At 43.2% G+C, this 27,247-nt stretch overlaps 1 protein-coding gene across 1 annotated transcript in view; it reads left to right on the plus strand.

Moving 5' to 3' along the window:
- The first annotated feature begins 995 nt into the window (after nucleotides 1–995).
- Nucleotides 996–27,247, plus strand: part of MCPH1 (microcephalin 1) — a 248,444-nt gene continuing 222,192 nt past the window's right edge. Inside the window, exons 1-3 of the mRNA XM_080796602.1 lie at nucleotides 996–1,071; nucleotides 2,048–2,139; nucleotides 8,448–8,566. Coding sequence (XP_080652728.1) covers nucleotides 1,032–1,071; nucleotides 2,048–2,139; nucleotides 8,448–8,566 — 251 coding nt within the window. The 5' untranslated portion in view covers nucleotides 996–1,031. The remainder of the gene's footprint in view (nucleotides 1,072–2,047; nucleotides 2,140–8,447; nucleotides 8,567–27,247) is intronic.

Below are 27,247 nucleotides of genomic sequence, written 5' to 3' on the forward strand. Positions count from 1 at the left end.
GGATCTGAGGTCCCGGGTTCCCCCAGTGGGGTCTGAGACCGGGGTCCCCGCTCTCCCACTGCGGGATCTGACGCCCTGGGTGTCTCCCCAGCGGGGATCTGAGGTCCCGGGTCCCCCCAGTGGGGTCTGAGACCGGGGTCCCCGCTCTCCCACTGCGGGATCTGACGCCCTGGGTGTCTCCCCAGCGGGGATCTGAGGTCCCGGGTCCCCCCAGTGGGGTCTGAGACCGGGGTCCCCGCTCTCCCACTGCGGGATCTGACGCCCTGGGTGTCTCCCCAGCGGGGATCTGAGGCCCGGGTTGCCCCCGTGGGGAGTGAGACCTGGCTCCTCCCTTACCCCCCACCGCGGGATCTGAGGTCCAGCCCCCCCACCCCGAGCGGGGATCTGAGGTCCAGCCCCCCCCCCCCCCACCCCGAGCGGGGATCTGAGGCCCGGGGTCTCCAGGGGCGCCCGCCCTCCCCGCAGGCGCTCTCAGGGACGGAGAAGGCAGGGGTCGGGCCCTCCGAGCGGGAACTCCGGGCGCTGACGACAGGGTGGCGCCCGGGGACCCGGTGCTCGCGGACGGACGGAGACCGCGCGGTCTGAGACCCACGGGGGCTGCGAAATACGACGGCGCCCCCCCCCCATCCCGCAGGTCCCAGGGGGGCCAAGCGAGGCTCCGGGAAGCTTCTGAGTGTCCTTACGGAAACAGAAGGGCTCGACTGGGTTTTCTGGGACACCCGAAGTCGTAAATCCCAAGCAGACAGAACATCCTCGCGGGGAGAACGCTGACAGCACCGTGAGACTGGAGGCGAGCCGAGACCCGGCGCTGGGAAAACCCTCTGGCCCCTTTAAGGCAAGCAGAGGCCGTCACATTTTTTTCTCCCACCCTCCTTGGGCTGTTAGAAAACGTGGATGAGCGGATTTCCGTGGAGCTGGAAGGGAAGGGCGCGCGCGGGCGCGCGCGTCAGCTCTGGCGCATGCTCAGTGTCACCCACTCCTGGCTCGCCCGGCTTGGCGCGGTGCAACGGGTTCGCGTCCTAAGGTCTCTCATGGCGTCTCCCGTGACCCCAGGGCGCCAGGTCTTGAAAGGTGAGGGGACTTCCTGCCCTCTGGGAGTTGAGTCGGCGGCCACGGGCCGGCTTGAGGGCCTGCGCCCGGGACTCCGTGAGTGCGTGGAGTGGGCTCGCTGGGCGCGTGGGGAGGCGAGCCTGGCCTTTCAGGAAGTCTGCCCGGGCAGCGTGTGGATGTGGAGGGAGACTGCCCCCCTCCCCTCGTGCGGTGTTGTCACTGTCCCTGTGGGGTGTGTGGGGGAGCTGTCCCTGAGTCCAGCCCAGTCCCTGTGGGGTATGGGGGGCTGTCACCGTTCCTGTGGGATTTCGGGGTATATCACCGTCCCTGTGGGGTGTGGGGGGCTGTCCCGGAGTCCAGTCCCTGTGGGGGATGGGGGGCTGTCCCGGAATCCGGTCCAGTTCCTGTCCCAGTGGGTGTGGAGGGCTGTCCTGAAGTCCAGTCCCTGTGGGGGTATGGGGGTGTCTGTCACCGCCCTGTGGGGAGTGGGGGAGGTTGTCAGTCCCTGTGGGGTGTGGGGGGGCTGTTTCTGAGTCCACTACCTTTCCTGTCCCTATGGGGTGTCCCTGTGGGAAGTGTGGTAGGGTTGTCACTGCCTCTGAGAGGGTGGGGGCTGTCCCTGAGCCAGTACCCTTTCCATCCTTGTGGGGGGGGGGGGGAGCTGTCTGTCCTCTGGTACAGGAAGTTGAGTGGCTGTATGGTCCTTTACACAAAACATACTCCTCACCAGAAAAGTCTATCCTAGTTTAGGAATTTGGGAAGAGCATCCAGGGTTAAGAAGGTTAAGCCCCCGTGTGTGTATTAATGAAGTTGTTCTTTGCTTGGAGTTTTAAGAACCCTAATGGCACTAAAGCTATTTTGAAAAGGCTTTTGATAGAAGCAGCTTTGAATTTGCTTTTTAATGTAAATAGAACAAGATGAACATCTATTGAACTCCTCCGGGGAGAGTTGCTAGAATTTCAGATATATTTCATGCTAGTATCTTGTTTATTTTCAGATGTAGTGGCATACGTTGAAGTCTGGTCAGTGAATGGAACAGAAAATTATTCAAAGACATTTACAAACCAACTTGTGGATATGGGGGCAAAGGTAAGAAATTAATTTTACCATTGCTCCATATGGCAGTCTTCTGATACCTAATGAGAAATGCTTGTATTTTCTCATTTGGGGAATTAGTATGTAGAACATGCCAGGTGAAGAACAAGGAAGACAGTGGGTGAGCGGCGTGGTGGGGGAGGGGTGAACCGTGATGCAGAAAAAATTGAGAACAGTTGGTTCTAAGACTAGCCTGGAAATGTGGATTCTGACACTGGTTAATTGGATGCAGGATGCTGTTGACCAGAGTGAGAAATACAGGAAAAGGAAAGGTTTTTAAGGGAAAGATTGTGAATTTGAGCACACTGAAAATATCTGATGGACAATTAGATATACAGATCTGGAATTTGAGTTAGTCGAGGCTGGAGATAATATTGTAGGGGTCGAGACCCTGTGGGTCAGGTGAAACCACTGCTGTGGGAATGACTCAGGTGGTTAGAATGAAAGGGGCTGAAGGGGGAGCTTATTTAGTATTTGAAGGGCAGGTGATGGGAGCAGGGAACCCAGGGACAACGGAGGAATTCCAGGAACTTCTGGAAAACTAAGTCTGGAAGTCAGAGGAGGGATGTACTTCAAAGATGGAATTTTAAAGCAATGCAGGGGTGCCTGGGTGGCTCAGTGGGTTGAAACCTCTGCCTTTGGCTGGGGTCATGGTCTCAGGGTCCTGGGATCGAGCCCCACATCGGGCTCTCTGCTTAGCGGGGAGCCTGCTTCCTTCTCTCTGTCTGCCTGCCTCTCTGCCTGCTTGTGATTTCTCTCTCTCTGTGTGAAATAAATAAATAAAATCTTTAAAAAAAAAAAAAAACAACAATGCAGAATCTTCAGACAAGTTGAGACTGGCAAGTGTACTTTAGGTTTGAAAACTCTAAGGTTGTGGTTGACTGTAGTTTTCAGTGACATGGGTGAAGGATTGGACATTAGCCCAGAAATGAACGCGATACGAGGAATGGAGATGGTGAAGACAGGCTGCCCTCAGAGACTCTGGAACTGTGAGCAAAGTGTACTCACGTGTGCGGGTGATGGGGAATGCGGGGGAGCACAACAGGCTGGGTGGAGGCAGAGATTAATATGGCGAGAAGATGGGTGAAGGCAGGGCCAGAGTTGAGGGTGAGGTGAGAGAGGCATCCAGGCTATAAAACAGAAAGGGGCTGGGGCGCCTGGGTGGCTCGGTGGGTGGCTCAGTGGGTTAAAGCCTCTGCCTTTGGCTCATGTCATGATCCCAGGGTCCTGGGATTGAGCCTTGGGCTCAGGTCATGATCCCAGGGTCCTGGGATCGAGCCCCGATCAGCCTGGGATCGGGCTCTCTGCTCAGCAGGGAGCCTGCTTCCTTCTCTCTCTCTGCCCACCTCTCTGCCTACTTGTGATCTCTGTCTGTCAAATAAATAAAGTCTTTAAAAAAAAAAAAAAGAAAAGAAAGGGGCATTGAGCCATGGGCAGAGAGGCTGCCTCGAAATCTCGTCTGGTTCCTGCTAGGCCCTCCTCTGATGGGCACCCCAGACTGGAGTGGAGAGTATTGAGCAGGGATAGGGTGCCCTTGTGAACTTGAGAAGACCCCTTCTTTTCCGATCCATTAGAAGGTAGGAACTAGAGGGTGTTTCTTTGTTTTGATGCTTGCTACCTACTTGGGCTAAAAGACCAGGTACACCGGCTGAGAAAAAGGCCATGGGGTGTGGGAGCTGACAGAATGGCCTTTCAGACTGTTGTATCTTAGTATTAAGATCTTCGATCTCTTGGATCTTTTTGCTTTTTTACCTTTTATTGAGAAAAATTTCAAATATAAAAGTGGAACATAGAGACCCAGTAATTGTTAACATCTTAACGTACTTGCTTTGTCTTCATCTCTTCTGTATAGTAGATTTACACGCATATGTGTTTCTTTTCCTAAACTGTTTGAAAGGGAGTCACAGATAAAATTTGTCCCTAGGGACACCTGGGTGGCTCAGTTGGTTAAGCGGCTGCCTTTGGCTCAGGTCATGATTCCAGCGTCCTGGGATCGAGTCCCACATCGGGCTCCTTGCTCGGCGGGGAGCCTGCTTCTCCCTCTGCCTCTGCCTACCACTGTCTACCTGTGCTTGCTCGCTCTCTCTAACAAATAAATAAATTAAAAAAAATAAAAATAAAATAAAATTTGTCCCTAAACTGGTTCAGTGTGTAACCTCTAAGAACAAGGAATTTTAACTGTATAATAAGAAGACCATTATCACATCTGAGAAGATTCACAGTGGTTCCTAATGGATTCAACCGTTGCAGAAAACTGTGTATTTCAGCCAGTGGATGAGATCCCCACTGCTATTTGTACTTGGTGTTGTCTTTATTTTCAGCCCTTTGGTGCGTTTCTGGTGGTACATCATCATGGTTTGAAATTGTATTTTCCTGCATGTTTTCATATATTTATTTTGAGGAGCCTATTCAAGACTCCAGCTCATATTTCCATTGGGTTTTTCCTTCTCTTCTTGACTGGTAAGCATTACGCTATTTTTTGGTTGACCCTGTTGTTGGCCATATGAATTGCAAGATTTTCTAACTCTGTAGCTTGTCTTTTCATCTTTATGGCATCTTTTGTTGATAAATGGAATATAGTTTATTTCTTTACAGTGAGCTTTTGTTTAAAAACGAAAACAAGGGGCACCTGGGTGGCTCAGTTGGTTAAAGCCTCTGTCTTTGGCTCAGGTCATGATCTCAGGGTCCTGGGATCGAGCCCCGCATCGGGCTCTCTGCTCAGCGGGGAGCCTGCTTCCTCCTCTCTCTCTGCCTGCCTCTCTGCCTACTTGTGATCTCTGTCTGTCAAATAAATGAATAAAATCTTTAAAAAAAAAAAAAAAAAAAAACGAAAACAAAAACAACTGTGTCTGTACCAAGATTACGAAGATTTCTTCCGTTATTTTCTAGAAGCTTTATCATTTTGCCTTTCACATCTAGATTTACTGTATATCTGGGATTAATTTTTATATATGATGTGAAATTTCATTTTTTCCCATGTGAATAGTCTTATCTTTTTTTTTTTTTTTAAAGATTTTATTTATTTATTTGACAGAGATCACAAGTAGGCAGAGGCAGGCAGGGAGGGGGAAGCAAGCTCCCCAACGAGCAGAGAGCCCGATGCAGGGCTCAATCCCAGGACCCTGAGATCATGACCCGAGCCGAAGGCAGAGGCTTTAACCCACTGAGCCACTCAGGCGCCCCATAGTCTTTTATCTTAGCACCATTTATTGAAAAGACCATCCTTTATCCCATCTCTAATGACTTTGCTTGTCATTGGTCAGGTAACTGTATGTTTCAGTATCTGCATTATCTGTTCTCATGACAGACCACAGTCATAATTGCTCCTTATAATGAATCTTCGTAAGTCTCCTTGTTTTTCCTTCAAGGTGTCCTGGCTGTTCTTTGCCTTTTGCATTTCCAAATATATATATTTGACAGACAGAGATCACAAGTAGGCAGAGAGAGGAAGGGAAGCAGGCTCCCTGCGGAGCAGAGAGCCCGATGTGGGGCTCGATCCCAGGACCCTGGGATCATGACCTGGGCCGAAGCCAGAAGCTTTAACCCGCTGAGCCACCCAGGCGCCCCAATTCTGGCCTCATTTTTATACCTCTAATTCACACTTTGGTTTTGATTAGCGGTTCTTTTTCCAGCTCTTCAAGATGAGTGCTTCGACGTGTAGCCTCCTTACTCTTTGTACATGGGTTTGTTGTGATGTTGTTAGACGAACATTTGTCAGATGGAACCCAGCGTGCTGAATGGTGAGCAGCAGTGAGACAGCAGACTATCAGGGAATTGAAACAAGTTTATTAAATGCCTAGGAGGAGGTGCCTGATGCCATGAACCATTGAGGAGCCACACAAGGGGACAGCCAGAGAGAATGGCAGGACCTGAGCCATATGTCTTTACTAGAGTCCATGGGTGGAATGCTTTCAGCTTCCTACTCTAGGACTGGGTTAATCAGTTCAAACCAAAGAATGAGGTGTTGGTAGCTCCAGAGCCTTGTCTAAGAGGCACGCAAGGGGAAAGACCTTGAAGGCAGAGGAGATGGTTGCTCAGAGGGCCGTTGGGGAAACGACATTTGCTCATAACTCTGGGGGCTGTTATCTAGGTTATGTGCTTGCATGAAGGGTTGGTGTTGGTTTAAGACTCCTGCAGAACGCTTGGCCAAAAAATTGTATGCCAAGGCAACGGTATCCTGGAGTAGCGTAGCTAGACTCTTGACAGCATTCTAGGTTATACATTTCTCCCTAAGCTGGGTTTTAGCTGCATTCCCTAAGGCTTTGTCGGGTAGATTGCAATATCTAGGTCTACTTTTACTTTTTGATTTATCTAGTGGTTTTTGTTTTTGTCTCATCTCTAGATAAGCTTGATGTTTTGTTTGTTGTTATTGTTTCTTCTGGTTGAGTATTGTGTGTATTTAAAATAGTTTGGAATTAATTCGAGACCTGGAATTGTATTCTCTTTCTTCAGAAGAGGTTCACATTTGCTTCAGTCTTCTTTTTAGTGCTCATAATCCAGGATTATTGTAATGCAGTTGCAGGGTTGAATATGATTTAAAACTGGACTGCAGACCTGTGAGGGCCAGTATGACTGTGGTTTACCCTTACTCCTGGATGCGCCCTTTGGGTGCTCATACAAGATAAGAGGGTTTTGCCAGACTCTCTTCTCCCATTCTGAGGCTGGCAGTCCAATTTTTGCCCCTCTTGTCCTCAAGTATTTAGAAGTGCTACCCATTGTTTGCTAAATTTGACAAAAGCCGTAGGGAAAACATGACCCTGAATGCTAGACTCCTCTGGTTGTATCAGTTGTGTACCTAGAGTCTTGGCTCAGTAATAATCCCTTACTGTCTCAATAGCTCTCTGGGGCCTTCTGGTAGGTAGGTAGGTAGACAAAGAGATATGAATTTATATTTTATCAAAGCAATGCATACATGTTGCTTACAAGGGCAAATGTGCAGTGCCATGAGGTTCTTGGTACAACCAAGGGGAAACCAGCAATCCTTTGCTCTACACTTCTCATTCTGTTTTTCTAAGACAGCCTTTTTCAGATGTTTCTTTTAGTGTTTACCTTTTTATTTCCAAACAGTATACATATATTACTTTGACAAAATTAAATGCTGTTAAAAGAATGATGTATTGGACCATTTCCACTTCTGGAAAGATGACATATAAAAGGTAAATTTTTGGACACCATGAGTTTGAACATGCCTTTATTATACCTTTCTTTACCTTTGACTGATATTTTAGTTAGTTGTAAAATGCTAAGTGTATATTATTTTTCCTTGAAAGCACTTCTCCATTGTTTTCTAACTTCCATGTTGCTGTTGGGAAGTGTGATGCCACCGTAGTTTCTCAGTGTTGAGTGTGATTTATCGCCACCTTCACTTCTTTACCCTCTCTCTCTTTTTTTAAGATTTTATTTATTTATTTGACAGAGAGAGATCACAAGTAGGCAGAGAGGCAGGCAGAGAGAGAGGGGGAAGCAGGCTCCCTGCTAAGCAGAGAGCCTGACGTGGGGCTCGATCCCAGGACCCTGAGATCCCAACCTGAGCCGAAGGCAGAGGCCTAACCCACTGAACCACCCAGGCGCCCCTCTTCAACAGTTATTACTTAGCTCTTGGTTCTCCTGATCGTGAGCTGATGTTCATATCTTTATCTTCTATTGCATCCATCTCCTTGTCTTTTTGTCCTTTGGGGAGAATTTCTCAACTTTATTAGTGTCCAGCATTTCTATAGACTTCTTTTTACTTATGTCATCATATTTTTAATTTCCAAGAGTTCTTTAGTTCTCTGACCTCCCCATCTAGGATATTCCTTCTTGAACACAGTATCTTCAGAATATTTAAATGAATGTATTTTCTTCCAAATACATTAAATGTTTTTAATGTTAATTACATAAGTATTTCCTGTATTGTCTGTTTCCTGTGAGTTTTATGTCTGATGTAGAAGCCTTAAATGTCCTTAAGTATTTGACTTAACTTCCATTCTTTCCTCTACTAAAAAGGCATTGCCAGCTCCCGTCCACATTACTTCTCATTTTATCCTTGTAAAGCTCTTTCTATGTCAGTTTTTTTTTGTGAGGGAACAGAGATGAACACGTGTGTAACACACCATCCTAACTGGAGCAGATCTGTTTTCTAAGTGGCATTATTCCTTTGGTAGCATAGTTCTCTGTGACAGATTTTGAGAAATGGAATTGCTGGGGTAGGGGTTTTAGATGTTTTCCTTTTGGCAAATATTGAATAAAGTATCCTTTTTGATTGATTATGAAATTGTTCATAAATGGTAATTTACATTGTATTTTCTGTCTTTTTTCTACAGGTTTCAAAAACTTTTAACAAACAAGTAACTCACGTTGTGTTCAAAGACGGATACCAGAGCACTTGGGACAAAGCACAGAAGAGAGGTGTGAAGCTCGTTTCAGTGCTCTGGGTCGAAAAGTAAGTGGTTTCTTTATTTTTTTTTCTTTAAGTATCTAGTATTGGTCAAGTGAGGCGCTTTTTGTCATACATCACAGAACCAGATAAAATGGGATTTTGTCTTTTCTCTGCTTCTTATTCGGGCAAGTCATTTAATGTCCGCAGGCCTTGATTTCGACAGCTGAAGGTGGACCTGGTATAACCCTCAACCCTGCCTAGAGGGAAGGTGACCTCTTGGGCCCTAAGACACCTATGCCTGGTGTGTTCCTGAAACCACCAGGAGGTGAATGGGATGAGGCAGATGAGAATCTGCTCGGCTGCCACAGCTGAAGTACCACAGGCTTAAACTACCGGCCTTGATTTCTCCCAGTTCTGGAGGCCAAAATCCTCCGTCCAAGTGTGGGCAGGGTTGATTCTTCTGAGGCCTCTGTCCTTGGCGTACAGAAAGGTACATGGCTATACCTTTCTGGTATACCTTTCTGGGTCTTCACCTGTTTCTGTGTGTGTTGGTGTCCTCATTTCTTCTTGTAAGGACACCAGTTGTATTGGCTGAGGGCCCACCCTAATGGCCTTATTTAACCTTAATTATCTCTTTCAAGGTCAGATCGCCAAATATAGTTGACACTTGGGGAAAAAAAAGGATTTGAACTGTGGAGGTCCACTTCTTTTTTTTTTTTTTTTGCTTTCATCAATATATGTATTCCATTTTTTAAAAAATTTTAATAAACATATAATGTATTTTTATCCCCAGGGGTACAGGTCTGTGAATCGCCAGGTTTACACATTTCACAGCACTCATCATAGCACATACCCTCCCCAGTGTCCATTTCCCCACCACCCCCTCCCGTCCCCCCTACCCCCGGCAACCCTCAGTCTGTTTTTTGAGATTGAGTCTTTTATGGTTTGTCTCCCTCCCAATTCCATCTTTTCATTTTTTCTTTTCCTACCTCCCCCCAACCCCCCCGCATTGTATCTCCACTTCCTCATATCAAAGAGATCATATGATAGTTGTCTTTCTCCGATTGACTTATTTCACTAAGCATGATACCCTCTAGTTCCATCCACGTCATCACAAATGGCAAGATTTCATGTCTTTTGATGGCTGCATAGTATTCCATTGTGTATATATACCACATCTTCTTTATCCATTCATCTGTTGATGGACATCTAGGCTCTTTCCACAGTTTGGCTATTGTGGACATTGCTGCTATAAACATTTGGGTGCACGTGCCCCTTCGGAGCACCACGTTTGTATCTTTAGGATATATACCCAGTAGTGCGATTGCTGGGTCATAGGGTAGCTCTATTTTCAGTTTTTTGAGGAACCTCCACACTGTTTTCCAGAGTGGTTGCACCAGCTTGCATTCCCACCAGCAGTGTAGGAGGGTTCCCCTCTCTCCGCATCCTCGCCAGCATCTGTCATTTTCTTGACTTGTTCATTTTAGCCATTCTGACTGGTGTGAGGTGGTATCTCGTTGTGGTTTTGATTTGTATTTCCCTGATGCCGAGTGATGTGGAGCATTTTTTCATGTGTCTGTTGGCCATCTGGATGTCTTCTTTGCAGAAATGTCTGTTCATGTCCTCTGCCCATTTCTTGACTGGATTATTTGTTCTTTGGGTATTGAGTTTGATAAGCTCTTTATAGATTTTGGATACTAGCCCTTTATCTGCTATGTCGTTTGCAAATATCTTCTCCCATTCTGTCAGTTGTCTTTTGGTTTTGTTAACTGTTCCCTTTGCTGTGCAAAAGCTTTTGATCTTGGTGAAATCCCAATAGTTCATTTTTGCCCTTGCTTCTGTTGCCTTTGGCGATGTTCCTAGGAAGAAGTTGCTGCGGTTGAGGTCAAAGAGGTTGCTGCCTGCGTTCTCCTCAAGGATTTTGATAGATTCCTTTCTCACATTGAGGTCCTTCATCCATTTTGAGTCTATTTTCGTGTGTGGTGTAAGGAAATAGTCCAATTTCATTTTTCTGCATGTGACTGTCCAATTTTCCCAGCACCATTTGTTGAAGAGGCTGTCTTTTTTCCATTGGATATTCTTTCCTGCTTTGTCAAAGATTAGTTGACCGTAAGTTGAGGGTCTATTTCTGGGCTCTCTATTCTGTTCCATTGATCTATATGTCTGTTTTTGTGCCAGTACCATACTGTCTTGATGATGACAGCTTTGTAATAGAGCTTAAAGTCTGGAATTGTGATGCCACCGACTTTCTTTTTCAATATTCCTTTGGCTATTCAAGATCTTTTCTGGTTCCATATAAATTCTAGGATTATTTGTTCTATTTCTTTGAAAAAAATGGATGGGATTTTGATAGGGATTGCATTAAATATGTAGATTGCTTTAGGTAAAATAGACATTTTCACAATATTCTTCCAATCCATGAGCATGGAATATTTTTCCATTTCTTTGTGTCTTCCTCAGTTTCTTTCATGAGTACTTTATAGTTTTCTGAGTATAGATTCTTTGCCTCTTTGGTTAGATTTATTCCTAGGTATCTTATGGTTTTGGGTGCGATTGTAAATGGGACTGACTCCTCAATTTCTCTTTCTTCTGTCTTGTTGTTAGTGTAAAGAAATGTGACTGATTTCTGTGCATTGACTTTATATCCTGACACTTTACTTGGAGGTCCACTTCTATATGGATTGTTTTTCAATAAGAACTTTGGAAAATTTTTTTGAGATGTGTGACAACTTGAAAAAACTTACGGATAAACTGTGCAGCCTTGAAATACTGAAAAAATTAAGATATTTTAAGAATACTATATATAATACATAAAACATACAAATTATGTGTTAATTGCTTGTTATTGGTAAGGCTTCTGGTCAGTGGTAGGCTACTAGTTGTTAAGTTTGGAGGAGCCAAAAGTTACATGTGGATTTTTAATTGCATAAAGGGAGAAGTTGGTGTCCCTAGAGCCCACGTTGTTCAGGAGTGAACTGTACAGTCACTTTCTTACTTACACGGGGTTAAGACTTCATGTGAGTTTTGTGGGGGACATAATTGAGCCCATAGCAGGTGTGGTCAAGGGGAAGCATTGGAGGAGATTGAGGCCAGTGACGGGTAGTGGGGCATCAGATGCTGTAGGGCCTTGTGGAGTGTGATTTAGAAGAGATGTGTATGCGAAAAGAGGAAAAGGAAGAGCCTAGAGATGTTGCTGGCACTAGTGTGCCAGTAACGTGGTCATGTAGAATGGTTAGGTTCAGCATGTATTTTTGAAGGTAGTGCCAGACTAGATCTCCCGAAGATTTGGATATGAGTTTGTAGAGAAGGGGAGGAATCACGGATGCCTGTGAGATGTCGGTCTGAGGAAACAGAAAGATGGGTTTGCCATTTCCTGAGATTGGGAAGGCTTCAGAAGGACAGGTTTGGAGGGGAGATCATGAGTTCTATTTGGATATACTGAATTGGGGGGATTTATTGGGCACCCAAGTGGCGGTGTCAGGTAGGCAGTTAGATCTAGGAGTGTGGAGCTCCTTGAAGAGATTGCAGATAAACTTGTGGAAGTCTTCCTTATACAGATGTTATTTTAAGCCGTAAATCTGAATGTGACCTCTTGGTAAGTGTAGATAGGGAAGGGGGGTGCTTCCAAGGTTGAGCATTCTGGTGTTGGGTGTTGAGAAGGAAAACCAGTGGATTTCTAGAAGAAGAACCAGGGATTCTAGAAGTCAGGTGAAGAAAGCTTTTAGGGAGGGTATCAGCTGTGGCAACACAGGTTGAGTAAAGTCAGGTCTAAGAGGTTACCATTGGAATTAGCAAGGTGGTGTCTTAACTAAGAGTTTTAGCAGATTAGTGGGAACAAGACTTGTTCAAATGGAAGTTGGGAAATAGTGCATGGAGACTACTCCAGTGGGGAACAGAGACCTGGGACCATACCTGGAGGGGGGTGTGGAGTGGAAAATGTTGTTTAAGGTGAGAAAAATGACAGCATCTCTGTATGGTGACAGAACTGATCAAGTAGAGGGAAATTTTGCTAATGAAGAGGCAAGAGGAGACATTTATTCATACTAGTGGGTTATTAAAAGGGCTGAGGGGGATAGACTCTAACCATAAGCCGATGGGTTATAAAGGATATATAGGTTATATATAGGTTAATCTTTTTTTTAAGATTTTATTAATTTATTTGATAGGCAGAGAGGCAGGCAGAGAGAGGAGGAAGCAGGCTCCATGCTGAGCAGAGAGCCTGATGTGGGGCTTGATCCCAGGACTCCCGGATCATGACCCAAGCCAAAGGCAGAGGCCTTAACCCGCTGAGCCACCCAAGCACCCCTATATAGGTTAATCTTATGTATCCTATAAGTTATATAGGGTGGGTTATATGGGATCAAGGATAGGAGGGAATGCAGAGTATAGGGGACAGTTGCTGCTAAGTGAGTAGATTTGGCTTTAGGTCTTACGGAAATTTCTTTCCCAATGCCGCTTTCTCAGTGAGAGGAGGTGAGACTATGAACTGAGAATGAGAGGCATTGGAGGTTTGAAGAGAACACAAACAGGAAATAGTTGTCTAGGAGCTTGGGAAGGTGGATGGATCAGGGTGGGACTAACAGTTCACCTGAGGATGGTGGTAAGTTGAACATGAGGCCGGGAACAATGGGACCATTGTTTATCCAGCAACCTACAAGCAAGAAGGAGGTGGAGTCTTGGGTTTACCCAGGGTTGGATTTTGCCAGGCAACCCCCGTAAAGGGGGTTGGAGGGATGTGGGAGGTGGGGATGATGATGGACCATGGACTCCAAGCTTGACTGGGGCTGGGGGGTTATGAAGGGAGCAGAGGATGGTGGAAATTGTTGTTTGATGAACAGACTGTAAGTCTTAGTTGGATTGAGGAATTGTTGGGGAGGTATAAGAGATTGTGTTTCAGAGGACAGGAGGATATGGTTGGAGAGTGTGATGCTTGAAATGTAGTTCGTGGACGGCATGCTGAGAAAATGGAATCCGTGGTAGGTACTCCTTGCAGGACCCCTGTCTGTTATGGGGCCAGTTAACTTGGAAGTAGTTTTTGGTTCAAAAGTAACAAGTACATATTATGTGCTCCAGAGAAACTAGAACAGATACGACAGACACAGCACCTCAAAGAATTTATAACTTAGTGGAGGGGGGAAATAAAATGCCATGATGGAATGAATGGTCAGGGCCACAGTGACCACAACTCCAGGACCTCCCTTATTGTGCTATATTGCCAAGGAGAAAGTTACTTGAAAAAGTCAGAGTTTGTCACATAGGGTTGAATGGCCATGCCTTGTTACTTAGATTTAAAAAAAAAAATTAATGGACTTTATTCTTTTAAAGATCTATTTATTTATTTATTTGAGAAAGAGGGAGAAAGAGGAGTGAGAGAGAGAGAGCAAGGGCGGGAGTGAGCGTGGGCCCACACAAGCAGGGGGAGGGAGGGAGAGAGGAGGAGGGAGAGTCCTCAAGCGCACTCCTCACTGAGCACAGAGCCCAGTGCGGGGCTCCATCTCACGACCCTGAGGTCACGAGCTCAGCCAAAACCAACAGTTAGATGCTCATCTGACTGAGCCCCCCAGGCGCCCTGGACTTCATTCTTTTAGAGCAGTTTTACACGTCATTATCAGGGTCTGTGCCCCTATATTGCTTTGCTGCTTTCATATGAATTTACTCTAGGTTTCTAAAAAAGCAGCAGTATGACTTTTTTACATCAGGATTTTGGGGAACATTTTCTTCTCCAGAGGTATTTATCACATGTGTCTTTAGCCCGAGACAGTCCTAAAGTGCCCACTCTCAGATTTCCTACCTTCTATAGTCACTTAAGGGGACAGAGCAGGAGCAACACCAGAAGGAGTTCTAATGATTATAAGGTACAAGTGGGTGTGTTTTCGGTAAGAATGTAGAAAGAGATTTAAACCGTTGATTACTATGTATGTATGTAGTATGTTATAAATTTAAGTTTTAAGTAAATTAAGAGAAAGAGTCATATTCATCCATATGTTTACTATTTCTGTCACTCTTAATTCTTTTTTTTTTTAAGATTTTATTTATTTATTTGACAGAGATCACAAGTAGGCAGAGAGTCAGGCAGAGAAAGAGAGAGGGGGGAAGCAGGCTCCTCGCTGAGCAGAGAGCCCGATGTGGGGCTCGATCCCAGGACCCTGAGATCATGACCTGAGCCGAAGGCAGAGGCTTAACCCACTGAGCCACCCAGGCGCCCTGTGTCACTTTAAAGATCTGAGTGTTTCCTTTCAATGTGAATAATTATATTTAGATTTCTGCTTTTGTTTTTTTGAATTAAGATAAAATTCACATAACATAGAACTCAGCCTTTTTGCGTACATTTCAGTAGTTTTTAATCTGTTCATAGAGATTTGTAACCATCACTACTAATTTAAGAACATTTTCATCATCCCAAAAAGAAGGTCTGTAGCCATTAGCAGTCACTGCCCCTGAGATCACAAATCTACTTTTTGTATCTCTGAATTTGCCTATTCTGAATATTTCATATAAATGGAATCCTACAATATGTGGCCTTTTATATTGGATTTTTTTCACCTAGAATATTGGTTTGAAGCTTCCTTCACGTTGTAGCTTCTATCAGTACTTCATTCATTTGAGTGTGTGAATCATACTCCCTTGCATGGATATACCCCATTTTGATCAGTTGGTAGACAGTCCAGATTTGTATTTTTTGGCTGTCATGAGTAATGCTGCTGTGAACATTTGTGTACGAGTTTTTGTGTGAATATATATTTCTAATTCTTGGATATATATTTATATAAGGATGGAATTGCTGAGTCATGTAAAGTAGATGTATAGTTCACGTTTGAACAAGGTGGGTGCTGGGGCACTGACTCTTAGGCTGTTGAAAATCCACATGTAACTTGACTCTCCCAGAATTTAATAGCCTACTGTTGGCTGGAAGCCTTACCAGTAACATAAACAATTAACACGCATTTTGTATGTTATGTGTATTATATGCTATATACAAAGTAAACTAGAGCAAAGAACTATTATTAAGAAAATCATAAGGAAGACAAAATAAAGTTAGAGTTCTGTACTGTAAAAACACTGTGTGGAAGTACACCCATGCAGTTCAGATCCGCGTTGTTCAGGGCTCAGCTGTACACGTAAGGGTGGAATTGCTGTCATGTGAAAACTCTATGTTTTCGCTTTTTAAGAAAATGCCAAACTGTTTTTCAGATTGGCTGCAGCATTTTACATTCGTCAGCCGCAGTGTTTGAAGGTTACGGAATGTGAAGTGGTGTCTCAGTGTAGTTTTGTGGTTACCTAGTTAGTGATGTTGAGCAGCTTTTCATGGTTTTATTGTTTATCTTTTTCTAGAAATGTCTGTTTAAGTACTTTGCCCAATTTAAAATGTTGGATTTTTTTTTTATTGCTGAATTGTAAGTTCTTTATATATCCTCTGTATAAGATTCCTACTATATATATTACTAATACTAATACTAAATATATTATTTACAAACGTTTTCTCCCTTTCTGTGAATTGTCTTTTCACTTTTTTTTGCTAGTATTCTTTGAAGCACTAAAGTTTTTAATTTGGATTAAGTCCAGTGTACTTATTTTTTCTTTTGTTGCTTGTGCTTTAAATGTCGCATTCTAGAAATCATTGCCTCATCCCAGGGCATGAAGATTTACACCCATGCTTTCTCCTAAGAGCTGTATAGTTTTATCTTTTCATTTAAATCTGTGTTTTCTTTCAAGTTAATTTTCATATGTGGCATGAGGTAGGGTTTCAGTGTCATTCCTTTGCATGTGATTATCAAGGTGTCCCAGCACCATTTTTGGAGAGACTGTTCTTTCCCCATTAAGTCGTTTTGGTACTCTTGTTGAAAATCAGTTGACCATAGACACATGGGTTTATTTCTGGATTCTCAGTTCTATTTCATTGATCTGTAGGCTTGTTGTTATGCCAGTGCTACACAGTCTTGATCATTGTAGCTTTACAGTTAATTTTTTTTTGTTAAAGATTTATTTATTTGAGAGAGAGTGAGAGAGCCTATGCATGGCAGGGAGGGAACGAGGGAGAGGGAGAGAGAGTTATAGGTAGACCAGTGCTAAGTGGGGAGCCCATCCTGGAGCTTGATCTCATGACCTGAGCTGAAGGCAGACGCTTAACTCACTGAGCCCCCAGGTGCCCCTCTGTTGTTTTTCTGTTACTTTCACGCTATAATCGTCATGATTTCCTTCTGCTTTGCTTTGGGTTTAGTTTGCTGTTTCTCTAATATCCTCAGGTGGAAGATTACATTCTTGATTTGAAGATTTCCTCTTTTTAAATATAAGTGTTTACAGTTATAAATTTCCTTCTAAGCCCTGCTTTGGCTGCATCTCATAAAATTTGGTATGTTGTCTTTTTTTTTTTTTCATTTATTTTAAAGTATTTTCTACTTTCTCTTGTGATTTTTTTTGACCCATTAGTTATTTAGGAGGTTCTTATTTAAATCCTACATATTTGTGAGTTTTCCAACTTGCATTCTGTTTTTGATACCTTGTTTCATTCCACTGTAATCAGAGAACAAATTTTGTATTATTTCAGTCCTTTTGAAGTAATTGAGTCTTGTTTTATGCCATAGCATTTGGTCTGTCCAGAATACTGCTTGCGCAGTTGAGAAGAATGTGTGTATTCTGTTGTGTGTGTTGAATTTCTGTCTGGAGATATCTGTTGGGTCTCGCTGGCTTGTACTGCTTTTTAAGTGTTCTTTTATAAGATTTATTTACTTATTTTAGAGAGCATGAGTGCTTGGGGGCAGGGAGGGACAGGGAGAAGGAGAGAATCTCAAGCAGACTCCCTGCTGAGCATGGAGCTTAGTTTTTCTTTGTCTGAAAATGCCCTTCTTCCATCATTATTTGTGTATGTATTTTCCATAGATATGCAGTTCCGATGACAGTGTTTATTCTTTTCTTTCCAGCTGCCTAAAAGTTTTTCCTATAGTCTCCTGTCCTCTAGCGTCTCTTGAGCACTCTAGTAATTTAAATCATTTCTCTGTTTTAAGTAGTATTTTTTTCTTTTTTTCTCTGACTTCTTCCCAGTTTTTCTTCTTGTCTTTGATTTTCAGAAGTTTAATGTAAGTGTCTAGGTGTGGTGTTTTTTAATTGACTTTGTGTAGATTTCATTGAGCTTCCTGAATGGATGAACTTACATATTTTTTCTAAAAAATGTGATTAATTTCTGGCCATTATTTCTTCAAATATCTTTTCTGTCCCATTTCCTCTTTTTTTTTCCTGGTTTCTCTAATTAGCGGCATAACAGGGATTGGCAAAGTTTTCTGTAAAAGGACAGATAATGAAAAAAGCATACTTTGGACATATTAGGGTTTAACTTGAGACTTCTGTAATAAAGCAAATATCACAATAAAGTGAGTAAAGTCAAATTTTTGGTTTTCCAGTGCATATAAAAGTTACATTTGTGCTGTACTGTAGTCTATTAACATGCAATAACATTATGTTTAAAAAAAGTACATACCTTCATTTAAAAAACACTTTATTGTTAAGAAGATGGTAATTGGGGCACCTGGGTGGCTCAGTGGGTTAAAGCCGCTGCCTTCGGCTCAGGTCATGATCCCAGCGTCCTGGGATCCAGCCCCACATCGGGCTCTCTGCTCAGCAGGGAGCCTGCTTCCTCCCTTCTCTCTCTGCCTGCCTCTCTGCCTACTTGTGATCTGTCTGTCAAATAAATAAATAAAATCTTTAAAAAAAAAAAAAAAGAAGATGGTAATCATCATCTGCGCTTTCAACTAGTCATAATCTTTTTGCTCATGGAGGGTCTTGCCTCACTGTTCGTGGCTGCTGGCAAATCCGTGGTGGTTGCTTTAAGTTGGGATGGCTGTGACAGTTTCTTAAAATAAGAACATTGAAGTTTGCCACATCGATTGACTCTTCCTTTCATGGTTTGTAGCATGCAATATTGTTTGATAGCATTTTTTTAAAAAGGATTTTTATTTATTTGACAGAGAGAGCACAAGTAGGCAGAGCAGCAGGCAGAAGGAGAGGGAGAAGCAGGCTCTTGGCTGAGTAGGGAGCCTGATGCGGGGCTTGATCCCAGGACCCTGAGATCATGCCTGAGCCAAAGGCAGAGGCTTAACCCCTATTTGATAGGATTTTACCCCCCCTGTAGAACTTCATTCAGACTGGAGTTAAACCTTCAAACCCTGCTGCTGCTTTATCAGCTAAGTTTATGTAATGTTTTAAATCCTTTGTCCTCATTTCAACAGTCTTCCCAGCATCTTCGCCAGGAATGGATTCCATCTCAAGAACCCACTTTCTGGGGTGCCTGGGTGGCTCAGTGGGTTAAGCCTCTGCCTTCGGCTCAGGTCATGATCCCAGGGTTCTGGGATCAAGCCCCGCATCGGGCTCTCTGCTCAGCAAGGAGCCTGCTTCCTCCTCTCTCTCTGCCTGCCTCTCTGCCTACTTGTGATCTCTCTCTCTCTCTCTCTCTCTCTGTCAAATAAATAAATAAAATCTTAAAAAAAAAAAAAAAAGAACCCACTTTCTGTGCTCCTGCACAAGAAGCAACTCCTGGTCTGTTTGAGTTTGACCCTGAGAGCTGCGCAGCAGTGCAGTCCCGTCTGCAGGCTCCTCTTCTGATGCCCATTCTCTGGCCCCTTCCACCCCATCTGTGGTTCCCTCCTCCACCAAGTCTCGGACCCTCAAAGTCATCCTTGCGGGTTGGACTCCCTTCTTCCAAACTCCTCTTTGTGTTGATATTCTGATCTCTTCCCATGAATCACAAATATTCTCAATGGCATCTAGAATGGTGAATCGTTTCTGGAAGGTTTTTACTTTGCCCAGATCCATGAGAGGAATCACCATCTACGACAGCTATAACCTTACGAAATGCATTCCTTCAATAAGACTTGAAAGATGAAATGACTCCTTGATCATGGGCTGCAGGATGGACGCTGCATTAGCGGCATGAAAACCACGTTACTCTCATGGTCCGTCTCCATCAGAGCTCTCGGGTGACCGGGTGCATTATCAGCGAACAGCAGTATTTTGAAAGAAATCTTGTTCTCTGAGCATGTGGCCCCAACGGTGGGTTTACTGTATTCAGTAAACCGAGTTGTAGACAGACGTACCATCATCCAGGCCGTATTGTTCCATTTGTAGGGCCCAGGCAGAGTAGATTGAGCACGATTCTAAAGGGCCCTAGGATTTTCAGAATGGGACGTGGGCACTGGCTTCCACTTAGAGTCACCGGCTGCATCAGCCCCTCACGGGGGAGCCAGCCTGGCCTCTGCAGCTTTGAAGCCGGGCATTGACTTGTCTCTGGCTGTGACAGTCCTCGATGGCGTCGTCTCCCGGCAGAAGGCTGTTTGGTCTACACTGGCAGTCCGCTGTCGAGTGCAGCCGCCTTCCTGCGTTCTCTGAGCTGGGTCTTCTGGGTGACTTGCTGCGGCGTCTCCGTGGGCACCTGCGGCGTCGCCTTGTCCTTCCTGTCCCGGAGTCGGCTGCTTCCCTTAACCCCACTCACGCCTCTGCTGCTTCAGGTGCTTCTTCCGCGGCTTCCTCACCTCTCTCCGCCTTCGTAGAACTGAGCGGAATTAGCGTCCCGCTCCGGACCAGGCTTTGGCTTAAGGGAGTGCGGTGGCTGGCTTGATCTTCTGCCCAGATCACTCGGACTTTCTCCGTATCCGTGATAAGGCTATTTCTCCTTCTTACCATCCATTAGGCTTCGCCCTTCTAATTTCCTTCAAGAACTTCTCGTCCATGCTCACAGCTGGGCTGACTGTTTGGCACAAGAGCTTAGCGGTCAGCCCGTCTCTGCTTTTGACGTGCCTTCCTCACTGAGCTTAATCGTTTCTAGCTCCCGGTTTAAAGTAGGAGATGTGTGACTCTCCCTTTCACTTGACCATTTAGAGGCCCTTGTAGGGTTATTAATTGGTCTAATTTCAGTATAGTTGTGTCTCAGGGAACTGGGGGGCAGCTGAGGAGAGGGAGGGAGGAACTGGTGGTCGGCGGAGCAATCAGAGCATACACATTTATCAAGTTAGTGGTCTTACGTGGGTGTGGTTTGTGGAGCCCCAGAATAATTACAACAGTAACATTAAGATCACTGATTCCAGATCACCATAAAAATATAATAATGAAAATGTCTGAAATATTGGCAGTAATACCAAAATGGGACATGAAGTAAACAGATATAGTTGGGCCAATAGCGCTTTTAGACTTGCTTTATGTGGAGTTTCCACAAACCTTCCAGTTTGTAGAGCATGCAATACATGCGAAGCCCAGTAATGCAAAGTACAATGAGAAGAATGCCTTTATTTTACGCTTTGTGGGCCATGTGGTCTTTTAAAAATGTTTTTTAAAGATTTTATTTATTTATTTGACAGACAGCTAGAGAGGGAGAAGCAGGCCTCCCACAGAGCAGGGAGCCAGATGGGGGCTCGATCCCAGGACCTTGGGATCATGACCTGAGCCGAAGGCAGATGCTTCCTAAGGACTGAGCCACCAAGGTGCCCCGGGCCATGTGGTGTTTATTTTAACTACTTGACTCTTGTAGTTTGAAAGGAGCCCTAGAGAAGATGCAAACAAACAGGGTGGCTGTGTTGTAGTAAAAGTTTATTTTATTATTTAAAAGATTTTATTTATTTGAGAGAGAGAGCACAGAGGGAGAGTGAGAGAGGGAAGCAGACTCCACGCTGAGCTGGGAGCCCAATGTGGGACTCCATCCCAGGACTCTGAGATCATGACTTGAGACACCCAGGTGCCTCAAAAACTTATTTTAAAGATTTTATTTATTTTTTTGACAGAGATCATAAGTAGGCAGAGAGGCAGGCAGAGAGAGAGAGGGGAAAGCAGGCTCCCCGCTGAGCAGAGAGCCCAATGTGGGGCTCGATCCCAGGATCCTGGATTATGACCTGAGCCTAAGGTAGAGGCTTAACCCGCTAAGCCACCCAGGTGCCCCAAAAGCTTATTTTAAAACCAGGTGCGAAAGCCAGGTTGACCTGTGGCCCATAGTTTTCAAATGCCTGCTGGTTAACACGGTCTTCGAAATGTCCCCACTTATCCCCGATGCCCTGGTTTTTGTTCATTATTTTTCAGTCATCATTTTTCTTCACGTTGATCCTCCTTCAAGTTCATTGACTCTTTTCTCCATCAACTCCATTCTGTCATTAAGTCCATTTGGTAAATTTAGTTCATGTTATTTTTCACCTCTGACATTTCCATCTGGTTCTTTTATGCGTGTTTTGTTTTTTAGCTGAGATTTCTGCTTTTGTTTTTCTTGTCTTTCCTTACGTATGTGTTTTCCATTCTCTTGGAATAGTACAGTAACAGTAGATTCTTTAATCCCCTTTTTTGATAATTTCAGCATTTCAGGGCTGGCATCTGTTGATTGTTTTCTCTTAGGAATGTGTCACATTTTCTGGCTCTGTAATGTGATCCTATAACTTAAGGTTTTGTTTTGGACAGTATAAATGTTAGATAGACTCTGCATTCTTTAAAACTTATTTTATTTTATTTTATTTATTTATTTGACAGAGAGAGAAAGAGAGAGGAGGCAGAGAGAGAGAGTGGGGGAAGCAGGCTCCCTGCTGAGCAGAGAGCCCGAATCGGGGCTCAATCCCAGGACCCTGGGATCATGACCCGAGCGGAAGGCAGAGGCTTTAACCCACTGAGCCACCCAGGTGCCCCGACTCTGCATTCTTTTATACTGCTCTGAAGAGTGATTTTGTTTTAGCACACAGTTAACTTGTTTAGCTTTAAAATGCAGACTGTCGTTTTAAGACCTGTGGTAGACGTTTGCTTAGATTCATTCAGTTCTTTAAGCCTTGGCTGCAGGCTGATGTCCATTTGCCTTATGCACAAGTAGGACAGAGGTCAGCCAGGGATGTGGACTTTTATGCTCAGAATCTGAGGTTCCTCTTCCCTGGCTTGTTTCTCTGTTCCTTTCCCTGGTGGCCCTACTTGCCAAGGCTCTGTCCCCTAGTTCCTTTGGCCAGAGAGACAGCAAGTCTTCTGTTGGAGGTTGAGCTGCTCAACACCATCACTCCCACAGACTCTGTCAACTACGTTATTGCAGGATAAACACCCAGAAAATGTGGTAGAGCCACAGATTGTTTGCTTCCTTTTAAAATACGCCTTTTTAAACATAAGTGGGACCTAGGTTGTTGTTGTTATTATTTTTTTTTAAAGTATCTGAGGCTAGTCTAATTCTTTTCCTTTTGTAAATTATTTGATCTTTCTTCCAGGGGACCCAAGGTTTTTTTTTCCTCTTTAAAATCAAGGCTTTTTTGTTGTTTGTTTGTGTTGTTTGTTTGTTTTGTTTTGTTTTTTGGTCTTAAATTGATCCAGTTGTTGACTCCAGTTCTAGATTGGCCTTTTTAAGAGCTTCAGGCTTTCCTATTTCTGGAAAATTTTTCTTACAGTTTTAAATATTACTCTGTTTTACTGTTTTGTTTCTCTTCTTCAGGGGCTTCAATTATATGTATGTTGAGCCTCCTTTACCTGCCTTAATTTCAACCATTTTGACTCTGAGTCTTTTTACTTCCTTCTGAATGTCACTTTTATCCCCCTTCCTCCTGCCTTGCTTTTCTTCAGTTTTTTTTTTTTTTATTAAATTTTTATTTGAATCTGTTTCTTCTTTGGCATGTTATAATTAAGCCTTCATCTCTGACATGATTTTGTCTTTTTATTTGCTGAGTTCAACTCTTGTTTAGTGTCTTCTGTTTTGTTGTTCTTAGTTTTTATATTTATGATTCAAGAAATATCTCACACATACAGCTGGCTGGCTGGATGGTTTCCTATATGCTTGCTTGCCAGTATTTGATTCAGATGTGACAGTTGTGTTATGTTCTTCGGCTTTGTTTTAATTTCAATGACAGGTAGATTTTCATTAGCTGAAATGGTTTGATTTGCATTTTCTTTTCCAAACAGTTTTTTAATGGGCTGTGGTCTGCTTTGTTGTGTTCTCATTCATTTTCTAAGCGGGGTTCCAAATTTCTGAACACTGTCCTGTGCCAGTTCTGCTCTGTCTTCTGCATAGTTCCTTTTATGGATGATGTTGATGGCGAGGCCTTTGTTTCTGTAGGATCCTTGAATATTTTCCTCTTGGTTTCTCCACTGCTGTTTGTTCCAGGGTTACCACTCCTTCTCAGTAGAGTTGATGAGCCCTCAGAGTTGACATTTTTCCAGAGCCTCTTCCCTGTAACAGGTGCTATGAGCCATTCCTGTTCTGTATTTCAGCATTTAGTGCCAAGTTCCTCCTTTTCAGTTATTTTACATGTGTTTCTTCTGATGTTCCAGGCCCCTCCACTCTGTGGAATTGTAAGCCTTTTCCCCCACTTTCTGCATCCTCAGACTTGCAGCTGTTTTCAGACTTGCGTTATTTTCCTATAGATGTGTCATTTGAAGTTTTGGTAAAAGCACAGGTCATGTGTGTTCATTACTTGCATTTTCAAAGTTGTCTTCTTATGGAAGGTTTGGGGGGGAGGATCAAAATCAAGCAGCTCTCTCATCTCCTTATGCAGTCCATTAAAATGGCCTATTGATGGTATCTCAAAATAGATCTTGTGGGTCTTTGTCTCTGCTGTTCCCCGTTAGTACAGACAGCTATCATCTTGCCACATTATGCAGTCGCTTCCTATCTCTCTCCCTTTCATTTCACCCCTTGTACATTAGCAAGTGCAGTACTTCTAACAGATCAATTAGTTACATTGTTCTTGCTGAGGTAAAAATAGCTTAGAATTACGTGGTTCTAAGCAGAAGCAGTGAACAATGACCTGTGGGCCAAATCCAGCCCACCACCTTGTTTGTTTTTTATGGCCCTTGAGCTAACAGTGGTTTTCACAGTTTTAAAAGGTTAGGGACAAAGTCAAGAGAATTTCCTGACACATGAAAATGATATAAAATCCAAATCTCAGTGTCCATAAATAAAGTTTTCCTGGAACACAGCCATGCACATTTTATAATGTATTGTGAACGGCTACTTTTGTGCTGTACTTATGGAATTGACTAGTATTACAGAGACCGTATTGCCCACAGAACAGAGCCCTCCTTATTACTTTCTGTCTCAACTCCTTTCCTTTTTGTGCTCTTAGAACTTATTTTGTTTGTCTGTTTTTCAAATTAAATTTTTTTTTTTCGTTAGAATAAATGTACCCTTTAATCCTCATTTCCTATTTCCCCCATCTCCTCACCCTCCTCCCCTCTGGTAACCATCTGTTTGTTCTTTATAATTAAGAGTCTGTTCCTTTGTTTGTCTCTCTTTTTTTCCTTTGCTCTTTTGTTTTATTTCTTAAATTCCACATATTAGTGCAATCATATGGTATTTCTCTTTCTCTGACAGACTTATTTCTTATTTCGTTTAGCAATATGCTCTCAAGCTCCATCCATATCATTGCAAATGGCAAGATTTCATTCTGGCTGAATTATAGTACGTTGTGTATGTACACCAAATCCTCTTTATCCATTCATCTGTCAATGGGTGCTTGGACTGTTTCCATAGTTTGGCTGTTGTAAATAATGCTGTAATAAACATAAGGGTGCATATATCTCTTCAAAGTAGTATTTTTGTATTTTCTGGGTGAATACCCAGTAGTGTGTGATTCATTTGTCTGTTTTATCTGTCTGCCTACCTGCTTACTAATCATGCATTTTGGTCTTCCCATTATGATGTAAACTCTGTAGGTGCAGCCTCCATGTTTGTCTTGTTTTGTGGTTGTGTCTTCACTAAGTATCTAACACATTCCTGGCTCGTGGTAGGTGCTCAGTCCTGTCAACTCATGAACAGAGGAGGCTTTCCTTACATTAGCCTAGAGATAGCAGAGAAAATTTCTTGGGGGAAGTGATGGTGAGCTACTTGTAAAAGGTCATATAGGAATGTGGGGAGGGGGAGGGTACAGAAAAAATAGACCTTTCCTGGAAGCCTGAAGTTAATGGAGATATTTGGGTGGAAATGTAAACTGATAGCACCCTTAGTCCTGAGAAGAGGCCTCTCAGTTAATCCTGACAAGGGAATTCTCAAAGTTTCTTCTCCTGAGAGTTCTGCTTTGTTGCTTTCATTGGTAGTCTGTCCCCTACTTCCCTTTTTGCTTTATCTTCTCTCTTCTTGTTGCCACAGTTGAGCCCTCGTTTCTTTCTTTCTTTCTTTTTTTTAAAAAATATTTTATTTATTTATTTGACAGAGAGATCACAGGTAGGCAGAGAGAGAGGAAGGAAGCAGGCTCCCCGCCGAGCAGAGAGCCAGATGCGGTGCTTGATCCCAGGACCCTGAGATCATGACCCAAGCTGAAGGCAGAGGCCTTAACTCACTGAGCCACCCAGCCGCCCCGTGAGCCCTCGTTTCTTAAGGAGATCAGAGAAACTCCAAAATAATTTATATTACCCAAAGGCAATCTCATTAAGTCCCTTTAAAGTGAACTTAATCACATTTTTAATATAAATTTTTTAAAATATTTTATTTACTTGACAGAGAGAGATCACAAGTAGGCAGAGAGGCAGGCAGAGAGAGAGGAGGAAGCAAGGTCCCCACTGAGCAGAGAGCCTGATGCTGGGCTGGATCCCAGGACCCTGAGACCATGACCTGATCGAAGGCAGAGGCTTAACCCACAGAGCCACCCAGGCGCCCCTATAAATTCTTTTTTTATTATTGTTTGATGTGATGCAGTCAGACTTTAATTATTATATAGAATTAATTACCAATTTTTGTATTTCCTCTTGCTATCTTGAAGACAAGCTTTCTTTTGAATTAAATATATTTAGATTTAAATATGTGTATATTTTTAACGTGGAAGGTCCCTACCTAATCTACCTTTTGGCTTATCTTCCCTCATTTGGGGGAAGACCGACCATGAGAATTTGGAATATACAGTTTCAGACATTTTATTAAATACATAGAAATTGCATATATAAACATTTATATGTCCATACTTATATGTACATCCATGGAAATATGTAGGTCTTATTTTTTAATGGAATGCACATAAACTTTTTTAGTTAACATTATATTAGGCAACATTTTTCCATGTTTGTACAGTGATATCATTTTTTAAAACATATACAACCTAATTTGTTTAACTGATCTATTACTGAATATGAAGTTTTCCATTTCTTTTTGTTTCTAGTCAGAAATAGTATAACACTGAATGTCTTTGTGTGCATTACCTCTTATAGATGTGTAACTTTTACCATAGGTTTAATTCCACAAGTGGATTTTTGAGTTCAGAGGGCTTATCTACTTAAATTTATGATAAATGCTGTCATAGTACCTTCTGGAAAGAGTGCACTAAATTGTCTTCTAACACTATAAAAGAACACTTGTTTCCCATAACTGTTATACTCTGAGTTGCCACTTTTTAAAATCTTTTCTATTTTGGTGTTGAAAAAGTAGAGTTTATTTCATTTTCATTTCCTTGATTTTTGGTGAGCTTGAACTTTTTTCAGCAGAACTGAGAGGTAACAGCTGAACTGACCATTGTTTTATATGTCCTGTTCTACATTTACTGCCTATCCAGGCCTTTGCTCATGTTTCCCCCTGAAAATGTTGGCATAAGTACATAACGTCACTAGGTGTCACTAGAATTTCATTTTGTTGGGCTCTTTCTGGGCATGTTTTTTTCTGAGAGCAGACTGCTGTGTAACAGCAACTGATAAAAATTCTGACGGTTTCTTTGGACGTGAGACACTTTTATATTGAAGGCAAAAGGAATAAAGGTCAAGTTGGCTGTCAGTTCCGTAGAGGAAGGCTCATCTAACAGGTACATTGGAAATATAGTTCACAGGCGTTTGTTTTTG

Source organism: Martes martes, assembly GCF_963455335.1.
Source record: "Martes martes genome assembly, chromosome: 2".
In the NCBI taxonomy this organism is placed as follows: Eukaryota; Metazoa; Chordata; class Mammalia; order Carnivora; family Mustelidae; genus Martes; species Martes martes.